We start from the raw sequence: 16681 nt of genomic DNA on the forward strand, positions 1-16681 counted from the left end.
ACAAAGCCCTTGTGGTACTGGCATTGGCGCTGAGCTGATAATTTTGTTTTCCTATTTTAAGCATTTTTTGTAAAGTAATTCTACACATAATGCCAAACAACTGCACAATTGCGCAATTTAACATCCATGGAAAAAGTGAAGATTCCACGAGGCTTCAAGATTAATGCGCGCGCGATTGTAACTGTTTATTTTATGCATTGTTTGCACCATCTTTTTTGGTTTTTTGTTAGCATCTGTCAATGTGGCAATAATATTGATGCCTTTTTTACCTTCTAGAATAAAACACTTACTTTGTTCATAGAGCGGCGGCACTACTGCCAAACACGCCCGCGCAGAATATAATAAGGTCAGCACAATGTGCGAGGCGGGTTCTTCTAAGAAGGACACAAGCGTCAAAATAATATTGCCCGAATATTTCCGAATTTATTTCTGTTTAAACTATCCACACGTGCGGGTGTTAAAGGCAAAACAAACCACTACCTTTGACACCTTCCTTCTATAGAAATATTCTATTATAGAATTCTGTTTTCACTAATGGAGCAGTTAATTGCGTGCGTGGGTGTACTTTCGTTTTGTTTTTTGTCAGCAAAAGAAAAGGATTACCATCAATATTTTAGATATCGTTCAATTTTTACGAGTCACAATCCCGGCTCGATGATCGCCAAGCTTTGTTGGCAAAAGCGAGCCGAAGCAAGAGTCGATCATATTATTTGGCAGTCATCGATGAGAACACGCGCTATTTCAGATACTGCATCCGCATTGTCCGGTGGCCTCTATTTGCCTGGTCTGTGGCCACAAGGAGAGCCGGCCTACACAGTATTTCGGCACAGGGCCGTTTTGCTGTGTGACCATTCATTCGGGGCGCAAAACTACGTAATTCGCTTGTGACATTGCGCATACCAACCAATTGCTGCTAAAATTGTGCGGCATACAAAACAAATGACGGATTGCGGTGCCAACTGTAAAATGCAAGCTTTATGCTGCGGAAATCGGAGCACCGCTTATATTTTTTCTTTTGATTGCAATCGCCCTGCCATCGTTAATTGTGCCTTAATCACAAAGGTGAAAGCAGTGATAACGATAAGATCAATATCTCCGTGGAAAGTTTTCCTTTGAGAAAAGGCGAAAATAAAAATTATATTACCAATTTAGTCTTATTTCCACTTCCACCACTTTATCGATATTTACAAAAGTAAATTGATTTTCCAACCCAAAAAGAACACCAAAATATTTTCTCTACCCGTATATTCCAAACTATCCCGATGGCCTGGCACAGCAAACTCACCGGATCTCCCGCCCATACTCCAGTCAACCAGGAGCAGCAAAACCAGTCATCGGATGGCAAGAGCAATGACGGCCACCATCGGCACGGCACGCCACTGCTGGACCACTTTCATCACCACCAAAACCACTCAAAGCAGCAGCGGCAGCAGGAACTGCTGCGGGATGACCGCGGCGTCATCTATACCCTGGCCTCAGACTTTGTCCACCCTAACATGGTCGACAAGCATGACATCACAGGCCCCTTGTCAGCCAAGCCCATGGGCGACATCGATCTGACGGCCAACGACTGGGTTGTAAGGAATGGCACTCCGTCGCGCGAGGACATCCACCTCATAAAGAAACACGCAAAGCAAACTGCGCACGCACTGGGGACCAGCTCAAAGAAATTTATCAGCGACATCCAAAATCCATCCGCTTGAATATTAAAAGCAAATGGCAAGCCAACCTTTCCATCTATATTTTTCTTCTCTTGCCTCTACTCCCACCTCCTGTACTTTTGTATGTCTATCCTATCACTCTATTTTTTTCGCTAGCCTGTAAAATTAAATAAAGCAAAAAATTAGCTGTTTGATTGACAAAAGTTACGCGTTGTCTCGCATGCATGGGCCAGCCAAATTAGTTAGTGGCTTCTTTGGCGTCTTTCGCGCCTAACTGAAACAGCACATGGTCAATACTTTTTAATTGTTGCTGTGATTCATTTAAATAGAAAATGAAAAGAAAAAATATACATCGAAATAGAAAAAAGGGGGAAAAGGATATACTTTTACTTTGCGGCAGTCAGAGTGGCATTTACAGTGTGGCTGGCCATCGTCATGATGGATGGCGCAGGGGCGGCAGTGCCTTCAATATGAGACTTGTCGTCGCCATTTTTTCCGGCTGAAGCAGAGTCCCTTCTGACAACACCGCTGTTCAGCGTGTCACCCTCAGCAGGGGCAACGTCGGTGACGACAGGAGCAGCATCTGCAACAACTGGCAGAGGGTCGATAACGGCCGCGACGATAGCAGCAGCTTCGGTGGCCGCAACGGGCTCAGTGGCAGCGGCGGGAGCAGATACGACAGCGACAGTAGCCGTGGGCACAGCGGCAAGGGCGGCAATAGGATCAGCAATTGAAGCAGAGACAGGAGCAGCAGTAGGTTTGGCCTTGGTCTCGGGAGCACCTCCCGCCTGATTCTTTGGGTTTTCGGTGCTATTTCTCCAGTTGAGACCGGCTTGCTTGAACGCGTCCTTGTGCGAGATTTCGGGGTCTTCTTCCTTTAGACGCTTGAGCTCGCGGTTGAAAAACAGGCTGTATGGCGAACTGGCTTGCTTCCCACGCTTAGAGGTTCCTTTTGCGGCACGTCCCATTTTTGTATTAATTAAAAAGGCAGCACGTTGGAGATTGGCACTATTTGAGCAGCGGTCCAATGATGACCTCTTTTGTGCGGATGGCTAAAAAAACGTAAAAAGTATTTAATACGTTATTGTTCGCAAAGTGTCGAGCAAAACTTTTTTTACGATACTAAAAGAAAACAAAAAAGCAAGTATTTTATATTTCTAAATAGCGTAGCGGCGGTGTGTCGAGAAATAAAGAAAGAGAGAGAGAGAGAAATGTAAAAGGGTCAAGAGGAAAAGTATTGAAAAGCGTGTGCCACACCACCATGGAATGCACCAGAATTAAAGCAAGGAGTGGGGGGATAAAGGTTGGTGGTTGAATTTGGCATCTGTGTCTGCCTGCCTGGGTCTCCTTTCTCTCGCTCTCCCCCCTCTCGTGTTTCCACTTTACTTTCTTTCTGCCAATGGCAAGTATCCGCAAAGCAAAAAAGGCCGCGCGAGGAGGCGGGGAGGGGCTTGGCTTTGTTTGGCTTGGCTCGCATGCTTTTCAGACAAAAAAGTGTTAAATTGGACAACCCCCCCAATTCTGACGATGACCTCATCACCAATGCTCGCTTCAAACACCAAGCCGCTTTTTTGAGCCGAGACCTTTTGCTCTGCAATGCAGCTCGGCTCGGCTCGGCTCGACCCTGTTTCGCCGGGTCACAAATTCCGCATTCGGCCATTTTTTTATTTTGGCGTTGCCCCCAGCTTGTGCGGGTGCAATGCAATGCGAGAGCGTATTTTGATGCGCTCATGTCAGGGGCATAAAAATGGGGAGCGCAAATTTACGCAGTTTGTATTTTTTAAAACACCGCAATTCGAACAAAAAGGCAGACGGGAGGGTCGACTGGCCGGCAGATAAGCGCAGGTGTGCGTGCATCGCTATTTGAGTTAACTTGTTTTCACAGATCCAATGCATAATGCCCTGTCGCATTAATGCGCAGTTGGCCCTTCTTGCAATGTTTACATCGTCAGTGTTGGCATCAGATTAGACCAAAATGTCGTACGATCAATCAACAACTTTGCGCAAACAGGTTGATAATTCGTCCCTTTTGGCGGCGACCGTAAGTATTGCAAGGCAAAGTATTGGGGGTATTTTTTATTCAATTGCCGGCACACAATGATGCATTGTTCCTGCAAAGTTAGCTGTAATAAAAAATTGAGGAGGCGGAGAAGCTAGCCGAGAACAGGCGCCTCAAAGCGCAAGATAGGGGGTGGAATAGGTGAGTAAATTTGAAAAAAAAAAATAGATGAGCAAAAAAGGGGTATCCTCTTTGTGGCCCAGAACTTTAATTTCACTCAAATTTTGGGTTTGAGCGCCATTGCATGACTCAAGTTAGGGCCCTGAACACAACACCTTTAAAAGCGCTTTGCTCTGCATAGGAACTCTCAACATCATTTCTTTCTTTCTTCTCTTTCTTCATCATCTCTTTGTTTTCTGCCTAAACACCTAGTATCGCCCACATATTTGGCTATTTATACACTTCACTACACTATACTACATCATCATTGCGCAAAAAATATTTTTTTACGAGATTAGTTTACAACTTTTTTATATTCAAAGACGACAGAATGGTTGCCACTGCTGACTACGATATTGCATCTAGCTTTGCGACCCACTCGCCATCCCCGGATTCCGGCAAGGCCATTGTGGCTGTTGCCGATGAGTCTTCTGAGCACAAGTACCAGTTTATAGACTACCGCGCCGCTGCCTTGCCCAACCACCACAAAAATGTACCGCCCATGGTCACTCAGATCATCGACGGCCTGACCAAGCGCAGGCTGCTTCCCACGGATGGAAACTCTGAGAACCGGTCGCTGCCAACTGTGCTGCTCTATGACGACAAGGGCCTCAACCTATTTGACCGCATCACATACGTGCCCGAGTACTACCTGGCCGAGTGCGAGATAGACGTGCTCAAGACCAGCACGCGCGAAATCGTCGGCGAGATTCCCAACGACTCTGACGTCATTGAGCTCGGCTGTGGCTCTCTGCGCAAAACTCAGCTGCTGCTCGCTGCACTCGATCAGATGCGCTCGGGCATCACCTATTATGCCATTGATGTCATGCCGATGCCGCTGCATAGCGCCTTGGGTACTCTGGCGGAAAAATACAAGAACATCACATTTGTTGCATTGTGCGGCACGTATGATGAGGTGCTGACGCACTTCAAGAAAGCCACCCGTCGCAAGACACTACTGTGGCTCGGGTCGTCCATTGGCAACAACTCCAGGGCTGAGTCCATTGAGTTTTTGTCGAGCATTACGGACAACGCGCTCGTCGCCAACGACGGCATTATCATCGGCATGGACAGAAAGAAGGATCCGGATGTTATCATGGCCGCCTACCACGACTCCGAGGGGCTGACCAACCAGTTTGAGCTCAACGCACTCTCCCACGTCAACAACCTTATCTCCGAGTACACTGCCACCCTGAAAGGCCTTATTTCCGCTGACAGTGTTGCCGACGGCATATTTGACGTTGAGAAGTTTTGCTATACGGGCGACTACGACGAAGTTGTTGGCAGGCATTCAGCATACTTGGAGGCTCGCGAGGACACCATGATTAGCTGGCCCCGCGACCTGGCCCCCGCTGTCGAGCATATTTGCGGCAATTCCAGCGACATTGCGATCAAACGCGGAGAGCGCATCTACATTGAATCGTCATACAAGTATGGAAAGGAGGACTTTGAGATCCTGGCTCAAGGCAGTGGTCTAGTGCACAGCGCCGAGTGGAACGACTCTCGCAGCTACTACTCGCTGAACCTGTTCCGCAAGCCCCGCTCGACCATGTCGCCCCGCGCCGACGTCACTGCCGCCAAGGGCGCAAGCAGCAATTTTTGGAGCTCGGCTGAGTCACACGCGCAAAATCCGCTGCACCTGCCGCCCAATTTTATGGCCCGGGAGCAGCCGTCAACCATTCCTCGCAAAAACGAGTGGGAACACCTGTGGTCTGTTTGGGACACGCTCTCGCTGCACATCATTCCGAGAAGCAAGCTGATCGACCGTCCAATTGATCTCCGCCACCCCTTCATCTTCTACCTCGGCCATCTGTCCGCGTTTGCCGACATACACATGGCTGCAGCCGAATGTGCGCCGCTGACCCAGCCTGAGAGTTTTGCGCAGTGGTTCGAGCGGGGAATCGACCCGAACATGGTGGATCCCACTATTTGCCACAGCCACTCGGAAATCCCTGCAGAGTGGCCTGAGGTCAATGCCATTTTGGCATACCGTGACCGCGTGCGCGCCCGGATCACCAACTGGATAAGCGTCCACAATGAGACCAGTGGTGTGGTGCCAACAGCCGATGCTGCGCGTCATGTGTGGATGGCGTTTGAGCACGAGGCCATGCATATCGAGACCATGCTGTACATGGCGGTCCAGATGAACCCGGCCGAGATATGCTCGCCCATTGTCACTACTTTTGCGGCATACCACGGTGCTCAGCCGCGGGAGTCCTGGATTAGCTACACAGGTGGCTCTAACATTCTCCTTGGACTGCACAATGATAGCGAGGGCGCACTCAAGAGTCAAATGCTGCCTTCAGGACATGTGTTTGGCTGGGACAACGAGGGCCCATCGATGGCAGTCTCGGTCAAGCCATTCAGTGTCCGCACGCAGCCCATTACTAATGGCGAGTACCTGAAGTTTCTCAAAGCAAGGCTCAGCGCTGGCCAGGACAATTACGACAACCTTGTGCCAAAGTCCTGGGTTCGGCTTGACGAATGTGGAGACTATACAGTGCGCACTGTCGTCGGCAACCCCTCAATAACCAGCACCGAGGCGTCGCTGTGGCCAGTATTTGTCAGCCAGAAGCAGGCAACAGCATACGCCAGCTGGTGCGGCAAGCGGCTTCCAAGCGAGGCCGAGTGGACTCACGCCTCCAGGACATACCATCTTGCGCGCGCGCTGGGTAAATCAACATCAACTGCCCAAAACTCATTTGGCTTCCAGCCTTCTCAGAGCGTGGATGCCTACTTGTCCAATCTTTTAGCCACACAGGGTATCAATGCCAGTGAGTACACGCATGCTGCATTTGATTTGTTTGTGCCCGCCGACGCCAACATTGGCTTTGCCCACTGGCACCCGGTCCCTGAGGCTACAGCTCACCCACCGGGTGCCTATACGGGAGATGAAAAGGGAAATGACCTGCCTGAAGCCAGGTTTATCGGTAACGGGTGGGAGTGGACGTCGACGCAGTTTCACCCGTTTGACAATTTTAGTCCCTCAGAAATGTATCCCGGATACTCTGCTGATTTCTTTGATCCGCCCAGCACATCTGGCGCCGATTGTACACACTACGTCGTCAAGGGCGCATCATATGCGACACACCGCCGTATGGCCCACCGTCAGACTTTCAGAAACTGGTACCAGCGGGGGTATCCGTACGTGTTGGCCACGTTCCGCCTATGTGACGATGCGACTGAGTGATAGTTTTATGCCTTGATTTTCTTTAAATTTATTATTACGTTTTGAATATTATTCCCCACTATATATGTATTAAAAATTGTGAAATACAGATGTTGCTACAAGAAACACAAGCATGCACGCGCAACGCGAACAGCACGCTTCATCTTGGTTGTGGTAGTTCGACATGTAGATCGTAGGGGTATATGCTATTTGGAGCCGGAGCCGGTGCCGCTAGTGTAGACGCATAGGTTAGAATGGCCGCTGATACAAAAAGCAGCGTCTTGGTGTATGAAAACGTGAGCATAGTAGTTACTAAAGTGTTTTTTGTATTGAAAATGATGTTTATATTTTGTTATTATTATTATTATTATTATTATTGTGGTGATGGCGATAATATAGGATGTTGGTATTGTTTTGACATTTATATTTTAATTTTTAGTATCCAGCGGTAGATATATATACAATCTGGCATAATATCATAACCATATTTCCAAGCTATTTGTATTTCAAAGGTTTGGCATAACATGTCCTATTTGCAAAAGGTGCGCCACAAGCGCCTGTCTTCATTTGCTTCCTCCGAGGGCGCCAGCCAAATATTTTGCTCGCCGGTATAAATTGCGGCATATGTGTGTATACTCACACATGCTGCCAACAGCCGGAGTGAGTAGATAACGAGGTATAAATGCAAAAGGGTCAGGCGTCGTGGCAAAATAAATTTAATCTATAAAGGCCAGCACTTGTAAATCGCTTTTGAATGCTCATATGCCGTATCTTGCAATACTTTATTATGATTTTAGGGTAGCACTAGTTGTCTAGTGTTAAGGGTGTCGTGATTTGAGTGGAACACTAGTCGCCTAATGTTAAAAGTATGTTTGGGTTTTGTTATAGTTTTTATTATCAAGGGAATCAAAAGTAGAACTAGGGCCAGCCACATCTTATATATGTATCTCATTGCCCTTGTTGTGCACTTCGCCAGTTGTGTACTCCGTTGGCAAGAACTGGTTCTTCTGTGAGCAGACCGGTATCTTGACAAGTCAATGTTGTGGTTTTCGTGTGTGTGCACTCACGCGTGTGCATTGCAAAATAGGGAGCATATCTGGCCATCTTTATTATCCCACCCTAATTTACTCCTGCATGATCCAGTTACTACCCTATCAATTGGCATGGAGATGGAAACCTATTTCACGGTTCTCAACCTCGATAACCACTTCCATATCCTCGGGCTGCGCAACAACTTAATTTATAAACATTTTAAACAAGCCCATTTTTGTAATGAAAGCAAAAAACAGCAAAGTTGACTCATTACTAAAACAGCGCCGCAATGGCAATAACTGCCACCGAGCCCATCAAGGCCATCGACTGGGTGCTACCGGCGATCAGCTGCATGGCGTTGGATGATTTCGAGCCTCCATCGCGCAAAAATCCAGTGACAATAACCGTGCTTCCATCCTCAATCAGCGTCGACGTAAATGGCTTGCCATTGTCCTCGTTGTCATCGTCATTGTTGTCATCGGCGTCATTAGTTTGAGCATAATTGTCAATAACAGTCGTCCTTGATGACACGCTAGTCTTTCCGTCAACTACAACTGTCACCAAAGCGACAACTGTGCGCTTGCTGGAGGAAGACGACGCCTTGGGCTTGTCAGGATTTTGTGTTGGGGATGGCGCCGTAGTCGGGGGTGTTTGACTATGGTCTGTAGGTGTCTGCAACTCCTTGCGAGTTGAAGTGGACTGGGATTCTAGGTGCGTGGGTGTAGTTTTGGGGTCGTCCTTATGTGTGTCCTCATGCGTATTCTCGTTCGATTCATGAGTGCTATTAGTCTCCAAGGACGAGGTTGAAGACGCCGGATCGCTGCTCGACTGAGATGTGCTGTCACCTACTGAAGTCTCAGTTGATAATTCAGAAGCATCCGTGAAAGGTTTCGATGAAGGGGAAGATTGGTCATCAGTTGAGGCAGAGTTGGAAGCTACATCTACAACAGACTGTTCAGTATTATCATTGATTCCGTTGTTCTCTGTAGAGCTGAGGGGGATTGTCATAGAGTCGCTAGTAGCCTCTGCGCTTGAAGCTTCTCTTGCTACAGAATCCATCAAGTCACAAAAAGGCAAAAAAGGTAAAATTTGCGCATGCACAATATGCGACAATGCGAGTTCGGATATCATAAATATCACTGTGGGTGGTCAATAATGTATGCCCAAAGGCTATTGTATTTTTTTGTTGGCCAAAACAAAAATTGTGAGGTTGTACATCTCAATAGATGTCATTTTCATGATTCGTATTGTATTTACTACACACTTTGCGCATTAAAACGGGATTGCCTTTATTTGAGCAGGCGAGCTGAAATTTGCAAGGAGCGACAATAAAACAGGCTGTACCCTGCTTTTAATGACCGCGATGGATTCAACAATATTAAGGGTACTTTTTTTGCTGTAAAGAGCCGATTACAATAAGGGAGGGCATGCTTCTGCGATGGCGGAGACTTGTGTCAAAAGACGTGCAAGCAATGTCCGGGTAGGATTTCACACACTGGCAATAAAAGCAATGTAAAGAAAAAAAACAAGCGAGAAGGTAAGACAATCGACTGTGCACGCTAGCAAGTGCGTTTCAACATTTGTCATGAAAGTATATCAAAGTGCCAAAAACATACCTGTGTTTTTGTTTTCATCGGGTGTGCTGCTAGAAGACGCAGTTAAACTCGGGTTCTCTGGCAAGGTTGGATCACTGCTGGAGACCGGGCTGTCAGACGCCGTACTGCTGTCAGCAGCAGTGGTGTCAGTGACTGCGGCGCTGGTTGAGGCAAAGGAGTCAGTGACTGCGGCACTGGTTGAGGCAGAGGAGTCATTGCTGGCATCCTGTGCGTGGACACTGGCCAAAGTAAATGCAGCTACAGCGGCAAGAAGAGAGAACTTCATTTAATATGTGGATTTGGCAGTATATGCAAGAATAGATATGCTGTTGATGTGTAAAAAAGCCAAGGATGAAAATGTGAAGAGCAAAGAGAAACAAGTTGATAAAAAACTCGAATGTAACGATTCAGTTTCTTTTAAAAGCTTTTTCAGGGAACCGCACAGGTGGCAGTGGAAAAAAAAAACTAGCCGAGTCTTGGCTGAGCCCCATCTCTGCAAACTGGGGCATCGATCGTAGACACCACACCTTGTTTTTTTTTCATCCCCCCAAAATAAGCAGCAGCGGCTGTGTTTCCACTGAAAAGAAAAACGAGTCGAACATTTCCATGCTTGACAATGACAGTGGCGATGAAAACAAGCGCTCTATTTTAGGGAAATCCAATTTCGAACCCTCTCTTCCAGCACTGAGGAAAAATAAGCACACGTACCCACCACTGCATCAAGCGACCAGTGGGCAGCGTGAGCAAGCGCAGCAATATTCTCTTATGCCTTTTTTATACTTGGCGCCGTTGGGTGTGCCGAGAGCAGCCTTTTGTCAAAAAAATTATGCGTGATGCTTTGCATCCCGCAAAGACGAGTGTGAGCGAGACTGCCAAGGGAAAGCAGACATGCAGTTGCACAGGTGCACAGGTGCAGTGCCTAAAAATACAATGCGGTCAGGAATACTTGGGCGATTCGTTCGGCTCAAGGATCGACTCCCAATCATTATTTCGATCCGTGCCAAACAATGAGCCAAAACACGCTTGCATCCCCTTCTTTTTCTTTTTCCACGGAACATTGAAACCACAACAAAAACAACAATGTTTCTAAAAGTTCTTGTGTTATTGTTTTTTTGCTGGTGTATAATAATAGGGGTTATATAGTACAGAATCCGCAGGCAATTTGCATCAGATTTGGCTCAATCGTGAGACATTGTCCATCACTGGTAGCTTTTTGTCTGCCTCGTCGTCCTGAAAGCGCCCGGTTGGCTTTTCAAAGCCCGAAACCACGGCACGCTTTTCCTCTTCGTCTGAGTATGATATCGTGTTGACATACCAATATTGGCGACAGCCGAGAAGCCTGGTGACGCCCATCCGCAAGCCAGCAAAAAAGAACGTAAACACAACGGATCCCAGCGGCGCAAAGCAGAAAGCACCCAGGACACGCTCGTCGTTCACATACAGGCCGCCGTCGAGCAGCAGAAGACGCCAGCCGTCGTGGCGGTTTCCAAGGTACGCCTGCCCAAAGGCGCCAACGCTGATGACGCCGCCAAAGCATCCGGCCATCACATCGGTCCAATGGATAAAGTTTAGCTGCCGAATCAACCCAAACAATACCGGCATAATGGTAGCGCTTGCCAGAAGGTCGGCCAGCAAATACACTTGCAGAATGTCGGGTGCACGCATGGCAATAAATATAACCGGCACATTTAAAAGAATGACGACGATGCGCACGACCGATATACTGACTTTTTCTTCAACGAGATCGTAGAGCGACGCAAACATTGCTGTCTGACATGTGTCGATGGCGCAGCAGCTGAGCGATGTGGTCAGAACGAGTGTCAGACCTGAAACCCATCCGGACATTGAGGCGATAATCGTAAAGAATGCGCTGGCCCCGGGCACGCCAGAGTCAGGGGACCACGTTCCGGCCCAAGCGGCCAATGGACCAGCCATGCCAACAAGCGCGTATATAATGAAAACCAGCCAGAACCCGTAAAATGTCGCCCACCGCAAATCCTTGTCGTTGCGTGACGCAAATGTGCGCTGCCAAAAGCCCTGGTGGTACATGTCGGAGAAGGCAATGGCGAGTGTGAGGATCACAAACAACTCACCACCCATTTTTGTCGGCTTGACGAGTCCGACTCGCTCGATATCTTCTTTGGATGGGCGCACGCTGACGCCAACCGCAATGGTGGCAACTATAATCAGCACAAACACTAAGACACATTGGATTGCGTCGGTCATCAACGAGGCAAACACACCACCAAAGGACGTGTATATCGTGGTCACTATGCACACGATGATCATGGGCACCAACGGTTTCACCGGAGTCAGCAGCTGAAACACACTATAAATTGTGGTCAGCTCGCTGACCAAGTACATGCCAACAAACAGCGTGCAAATAATCCCGTACACAATGTGCAGTGGCCGGCCGTAGCGTTCCATGACAAACGCGGTCATCGACCACTGCTTTGAATTGTGCTTTCGGAAGAGCGGTCCGACAATTGCAAACAGGAACAAAGGCGCGCCTGCGGCAAACGCATATGCAAACACGCCGGTTATGCCGGCAATGGTGCCAACTTCGGGCAGCGAGAAGAATATGCTTGATCCGACATTTATTGCGAGAAAGTTGAACGACAGCGACCATACTGATTGCGACTTGATTGCCTTGAGAAACAGACCGGCGTTGCGATGCGACCGCCATCCCGCAAACAGACCCAGAGCTAAAAACGCGATAAGCGTTACGTAGATAAGCGCGTTGGCCGCTGGCGATGACACCTTTGGGCCAACATCGCCTGCGCTATCGGCCATAGTTATGCGTGATTTGTGTGTGTGTGTGTGTTGAATGCGGGCAATGGCCACTGCAGCGGTTAATGTGAATATGTGGAAAGATACAAAGATGAAAATAAATAAATATACGCAATTTCAGCCGGGAGTGAACTTGAAACAGTGTCTCTTTATACTTCCAATGCTTTCAAAAAGTGACAACTAACTTAGCTCGACCCCGAGCAGAGAATGAATTATCCGACATTACAATTTAATTTTAAAAAAAAACCCAGCGATGAGCTAGCTTCAGATAACAGTCGCAAGAGACCATTTTGTCATGATCAGGCTTGTCGGCGGATAAATTGAACATACCAGACCAAATTTGGCACATTCGTCTCGAGTTTGTTGGGGGATCATCTAAAATTTTGAAGTTACCAAATTAGGTATAAGCGCAAATCACAATCAAATACATGGTATCAAACAAAACCCCAGCCTGCGGGGTAACCCTGGTGATTGTGTTTACGCACTCACCTTTACATTTCGTTAAAAGATAATGCGCATTAACACCTTTTAAAAAATGTAGGGAAAAGGTAGCATATATGTGAACCATTCATAAGCATTTATCTCACAGCAAAGCTAAACCAGCGCACTGCTAAACCAGAGAGTTTATTCACAGCATAATCAAACCACATCGTTTTTTCCTTCTAACGGAGCAGCCGCAGCAGCCATGCGCAAAGGCAGAACCAATTGCCACCCCCACAGAGACTCTACATGATATTAGGTACCATGATATTTTGACGTGCGTCAATAAGGAATGCCTTCGTTCGTATGCAGACAAAAATGAAGTCGATCCAAAGGTCAAACAGGGCAAATGGCGGCTGTAGAACAGGTATATGGCTGCAGTACTTAATTTCCGCATTGTTTTTAGGCAACTGATTGCGCATGGCATACTCCCTCCTCGCTTTACGCACCCACCTCCTCCCACGCAGCGGTATACCACACCCAAGCCCAAATCTAAGTCCAAGGCCGCATCCAAGCGCAAAGCCAATGAGTCATCCTCTGCTGCAGCCACTAATCCCCGCAGACATCGCACAGATTTATTTATCCACATACCATGGCGATTATAGCCGCCAGTTGCTTATTACAGGACAGTGCTTCATCAAATGAGCAAGTGTATCTATGGATCTATTTTCTCTGGGCAAAGTGTGAACGTTTTTTTGTTCAGCGCATCAAATTATATTTGCTTACCAGGCGACATTTTTTGTACTCGTATTTTTGTTACTATGGATTGACATCGTTGCAGTATCGCTTCTGATGCAGTTAGAAATGATCTGTCACGATGGAAAACACATGCATATTGCTCGGAATAATACTTTTGACATAACTCGGAGATAGTAACAACATGAATTGATAACATTGAAGATAAAGGCACATGCCAAGGCATACACAAAAGTCTGCATGTTGGCATGCATAAAACACAGGTTCTATGAGCATAACTGTACGGCGGACGTAAAGGACATTGTAAACGCAGTGCACATGCTTCACATTGAAAAGCACTCGGCGCGCATCTCCATGTGTGTGCCCCGCGGCGCAACTGCTGCGTTCGTATCATGCACTGAGGAGCGCACCAGCGAGGTCATGTTCTTTGACGCACAGCAGAACACGCCGATCCGGGTGTTGGGGTGTTTCCCGGCCATGAACGAAACCATGCGCGCGATTGGCGGCCGGCCCTGCGAGATGCGGATGCCGTTGGAGAGCTTGACCATCTGCCTGCCAAAAACATCGCTGGTCGTACTCTCGTGATCGGCGTCCACCGGGCCAGTGAGGTACAGGCAAGGTACGACGATATTGCGGGCACGTGCGTCCGAACGCAGCCGCTCCAGCGTAGGCAGTATAAGGCTGAGCAGCGATATGTCGCGGAAGACCCACACCAGATAGACCGACTGCGGAAGCAAGTCTTCACGAGACGAGTGCGTCGTGCGCGTCGGTATGTTGTCGGCGCACATCTCCAGAACACGGTCAAGTGCTGAAATGTAGGGCGTGATACCGATTCCAGCTGCGAATATAATGCTTGCCTGGTGGTCGAAGAAGGACTCCATTGGCGCGTTATAGGGCCCATCCACGAGGATAGTCGGCAGCATGGCCTGCCTCTGAGCGCCACCAACATCAGGATCAAACCAAGCATCGTCGAAAATGCTGTTGTTGCTGCTTATCACCGATTTGTCGTCAAACTCGCTCTTCTTTGGCGCGAGCACCATGCGGCACCCCTGGTTACTTCCCAGAGGGCTCGTAATATCGTGTGCGTTGTCGCTGTTTCCAAGCGTCAATGCAGTAATGTTGGCCATTGCGACCCCGACAGCGTGCACCCGCACCGATCCATCGGCCCTCTGTAGAACAGCCCTATTGGCAGTATATGGGTCCTGCTCAACAGCAGCAGCGACTGGGTCCCCAGAGTCAATTATGTTGGCAATGGCCATGATATAGTCTTCCTCGTACTCGCCTTGGGTTGACATTGGCACAATCTCTGGTACAATGGCGTCATTGACTACCCTGCCGATGCGCGCCTCCTGGTTGAAGTTGTTGGTGTAGGCATCACCGCCGGCCGCAACCTTTTGAAGGCGCTGTGAAAACTTGCGGGTCCAATCTCCAGTGACTTTGAAGTGGATTCGCCAGATGCCGCGGGCCTTTCCGTCAGCCATGACCCTTGTCTCATTTGGCGTTGCAGTCAGCGTAAACGGGTGCCACTGGAATATCCCAAGTTCTGGGACGCAGATCTTGACGTACTGCCCGATACGCGTGTGCTGCAGTAACTCGCGGCGATCAAACCCAATCTCCACGACGTCACTTGAATGGAACTTGATGTACCGGATACGCGCACGGCGGCTCCAGATCAGGGGATAGCTGCGCAAGCTGCGGTACACATAGTCACAAACGAAGATGACCAGCGGTCCCGTGATGTAGCGAGTTGCCTTGCCGTTTTGCGAGTGCAAGTACAACATGACAATGTTTACCAAATAAAGATGGTGGATGTAGTAAAACACCTCGTAGTAAAGCCGCCTCACGACGGGCAGGGCAGCCAGTCCGATGAACATGAAAAATATCCACATCAGCTGGCCGGTGATACCTAGCTGGTCCTGCCAGAAGACCCACAGGTGAGAGGTATGGACTGAGTCAGCATACCTGACGCCAGTCCAGTAGTGCAGTGACGAGTGAACGATGGTCCACACAAAGAGAATGTAGGACATGAATTTGTGCGCGTGTGTGCGTTTTTCAAAGGTGAAAATTCGGTCGAGGGGCGTGGAGCGCAAGAGGCCAATGAACGTTGGCGACATGGCCAGGAGTATTCCCATTACCGACGCAAGAATGCCATATTGCGAAGCCAAGTTGAGGCCATCCGTCCAGTCCTTGGTCGCGTTCTTTGCCAGAAAGTACGCCAGAAGCGCCGCATGCAGCCCAACCCAGACGCCCATAAACCCGGCCCGCTGGAGCTTGTAGTGGCAAGGGAAGATAGGTGGGAAGAGGTATCTGCACGGCTGCGAGTCTGCAAAAGGTGTCTCGTGTGTAAGGGAAATTTGGCTTTCCAGCCACTGGCGCTGGAGCTGTTTATGCTGGTGATGTGGCTGAGGCTGTGTTTGAGAATGTGGCTGCTGCTGGTGGTTAGCCTTTTCCCTTTGCTCAAACAAAGCAGGGGGCAGGAGTGCCGTGTCAATAGCAGACATTGCACAGCTATTGCAGTCGAAAGCGCCGGGAGTAGAAAAGCGTAAAGTATGTGACTAAAAGAGAAGAAACAAAAAAGATAGGAGAAAAGATGAAAAGATTCGAATGAACTAAATGAGGGTAAAATTAAAAATGGGCGAGGAGGTGCGTTAGCAAAATAATGCAGCTAGTACACAAGAAACAATGAAAATAAAGGACAAAATAGACTGTTTGATTCTGTCCTCAAATAGGAAAAGTAAATAATGAAAATGGGAGGGCAGAAGAGTAGAGATAATTCAGGCTTAGCACACCGAACAACAAAATATTTGCGAGTTACTGCGTGCGATGGCGTTCGTCCTGGGACTGAGAGTGCAACTGCAACTGTTATTTTCAATTTGTTTCCGCTCGCCGTATGTTTTTACTCAAACAGAACAAGAAGAGGGAGTCGGTGGGAATGGAAAATGGCACCTCGAGCTTTTATGACGCACAGAAATTATCAGCAAATGTGTGCAAGCGGAATGACCAGTATTGCTTAGAATATGAGATGTTGCGAAATATGTAA

At 48.2% G+C, this 16681-nt stretch overlaps 7 protein-coding genes across 7 annotated transcripts; 3 read left to right on the forward strand and 4 right to left on the reverse strand.

Moving 5' to 3' along the window:
• Positions 1–397: 397 nt before the first annotated feature.
• On the forward strand, positions 398–1169 carry BX661DRAFT_176919 (uncharacterized protein). Its single transcript, XM_051534519.1, has one exon. The coding sequence runs from the start codon at positions 535–537 to the stop codon at positions 886–888; it is 354 nt and encodes a 117-aa protein (XP_051394673.1). The 5' UTR covers positions 398–534; the 3' UTR covers positions 889–1169.
• BX661DRAFT_176921 (uncharacterized protein) lies at positions 1170–2045 on the forward strand. Its single transcript, XM_051534520.1, has 2 exons — positions 1170–1813; positions 1959–2045. Exon 1 carries the CDS (start codon positions 1263–1265, stop codon positions 1701–1703), a length of 441 nt encoding a protein of 146 aa, XP_051394674.1. The 5' UTR covers positions 1170–1262; the 3' UTR covers positions 1704–1813; positions 1959–2045.
• Positions 2046–2449: 404 nt separating this feature from the next.
• BX661DRAFT_127195 (uncharacterized protein) lies at positions 2450–2608 on the reverse strand (the record flags this gene model as incomplete). The annotated part of the gene is made up of 1 exon (XM_051532487.1): positions 2450–2608. A coding segment is annotated over one exon (159 nt), but the record flags the coding sequence as incomplete, so codon positions are not given.
• Positions 2609–3874: 1266 nt separating this feature from the next.
• On the forward strand, positions 3875–7138 carry BX661DRAFT_176924 (C-type lectin protein). The gene has a single exon (XM_051534521.1). It carries the CDS (start codon positions 4211–4213, stop codon positions 7067–7069), a length of 2859 nt encoding a protein of 952 aa, XP_051394676.1. The 5' UTR covers positions 3875–4210; the 3' UTR covers positions 7070–7138.
• Positions 7139–8265: 1127 nt separating this feature from the next.
• On the reverse strand, positions 8266–10047 carry BX661DRAFT_176929 (uncharacterized protein). Its single transcript, XM_051534522.1, has 2 exons — positions 9697–10047; positions 8266–9126 (listed from the first exon to the last, which is right to left on the reverse strand). Exons 1-2 carry the CDS (start codon positions 9959–9961, stop codon positions 8354–8356), a joined length of 1038 nt encoding a protein of 345 aa, XP_051394677.1. The 5' UTR covers positions 9962–10047; the 3' UTR covers positions 8266–8353.
• Positions 10048–10757: 710 nt separating this feature from the next.
• Positions 10758–12681, reverse strand: BX661DRAFT_176931 (uncharacterized protein). The gene has a single exon (XM_051534523.1). The coding sequence runs from the start codon at positions 12466–12468 to the stop codon at positions 10843–10845; it is 1626 nt and encodes a 541-aa protein (XP_051394678.1). The 5' UTR covers positions 12469–12681; the 3' UTR covers positions 10758–10842.
• A 1283-nt stretch (positions 12682–13964) lies between these two features.
• On the reverse strand, positions 13965–16142 carry BX661DRAFT_168656 (uncharacterized protein; the record flags this gene model as incomplete). The annotated part of the gene is made up of 1 exon (XM_051533444.1): positions 13965–16142. The coding sequence occupies one exon, from the start codon at positions 16140–16142 to the stop codon at positions 13965–13967; it is 2178 nt and encodes a 725-aa protein (XP_051394679.1).
• Between the last annotated feature and the right edge of the window lie 539 nt (positions 16143–16681).

The sequence above is a fragment of the Kickxella alabastrina genome, assembly GCF_025024165.1.
Source record: "Kickxella alabastrina strain RSA 675 chromosome Unknown BX661scaffold_2, whole genome shotgun sequence".
Lineage (NCBI taxonomy): Eukaryota > Fungi > Kickxellomycota > Kickxellomycetes > Kickxellales > Kickxellaceae > Kickxella > Kickxella alabastrina.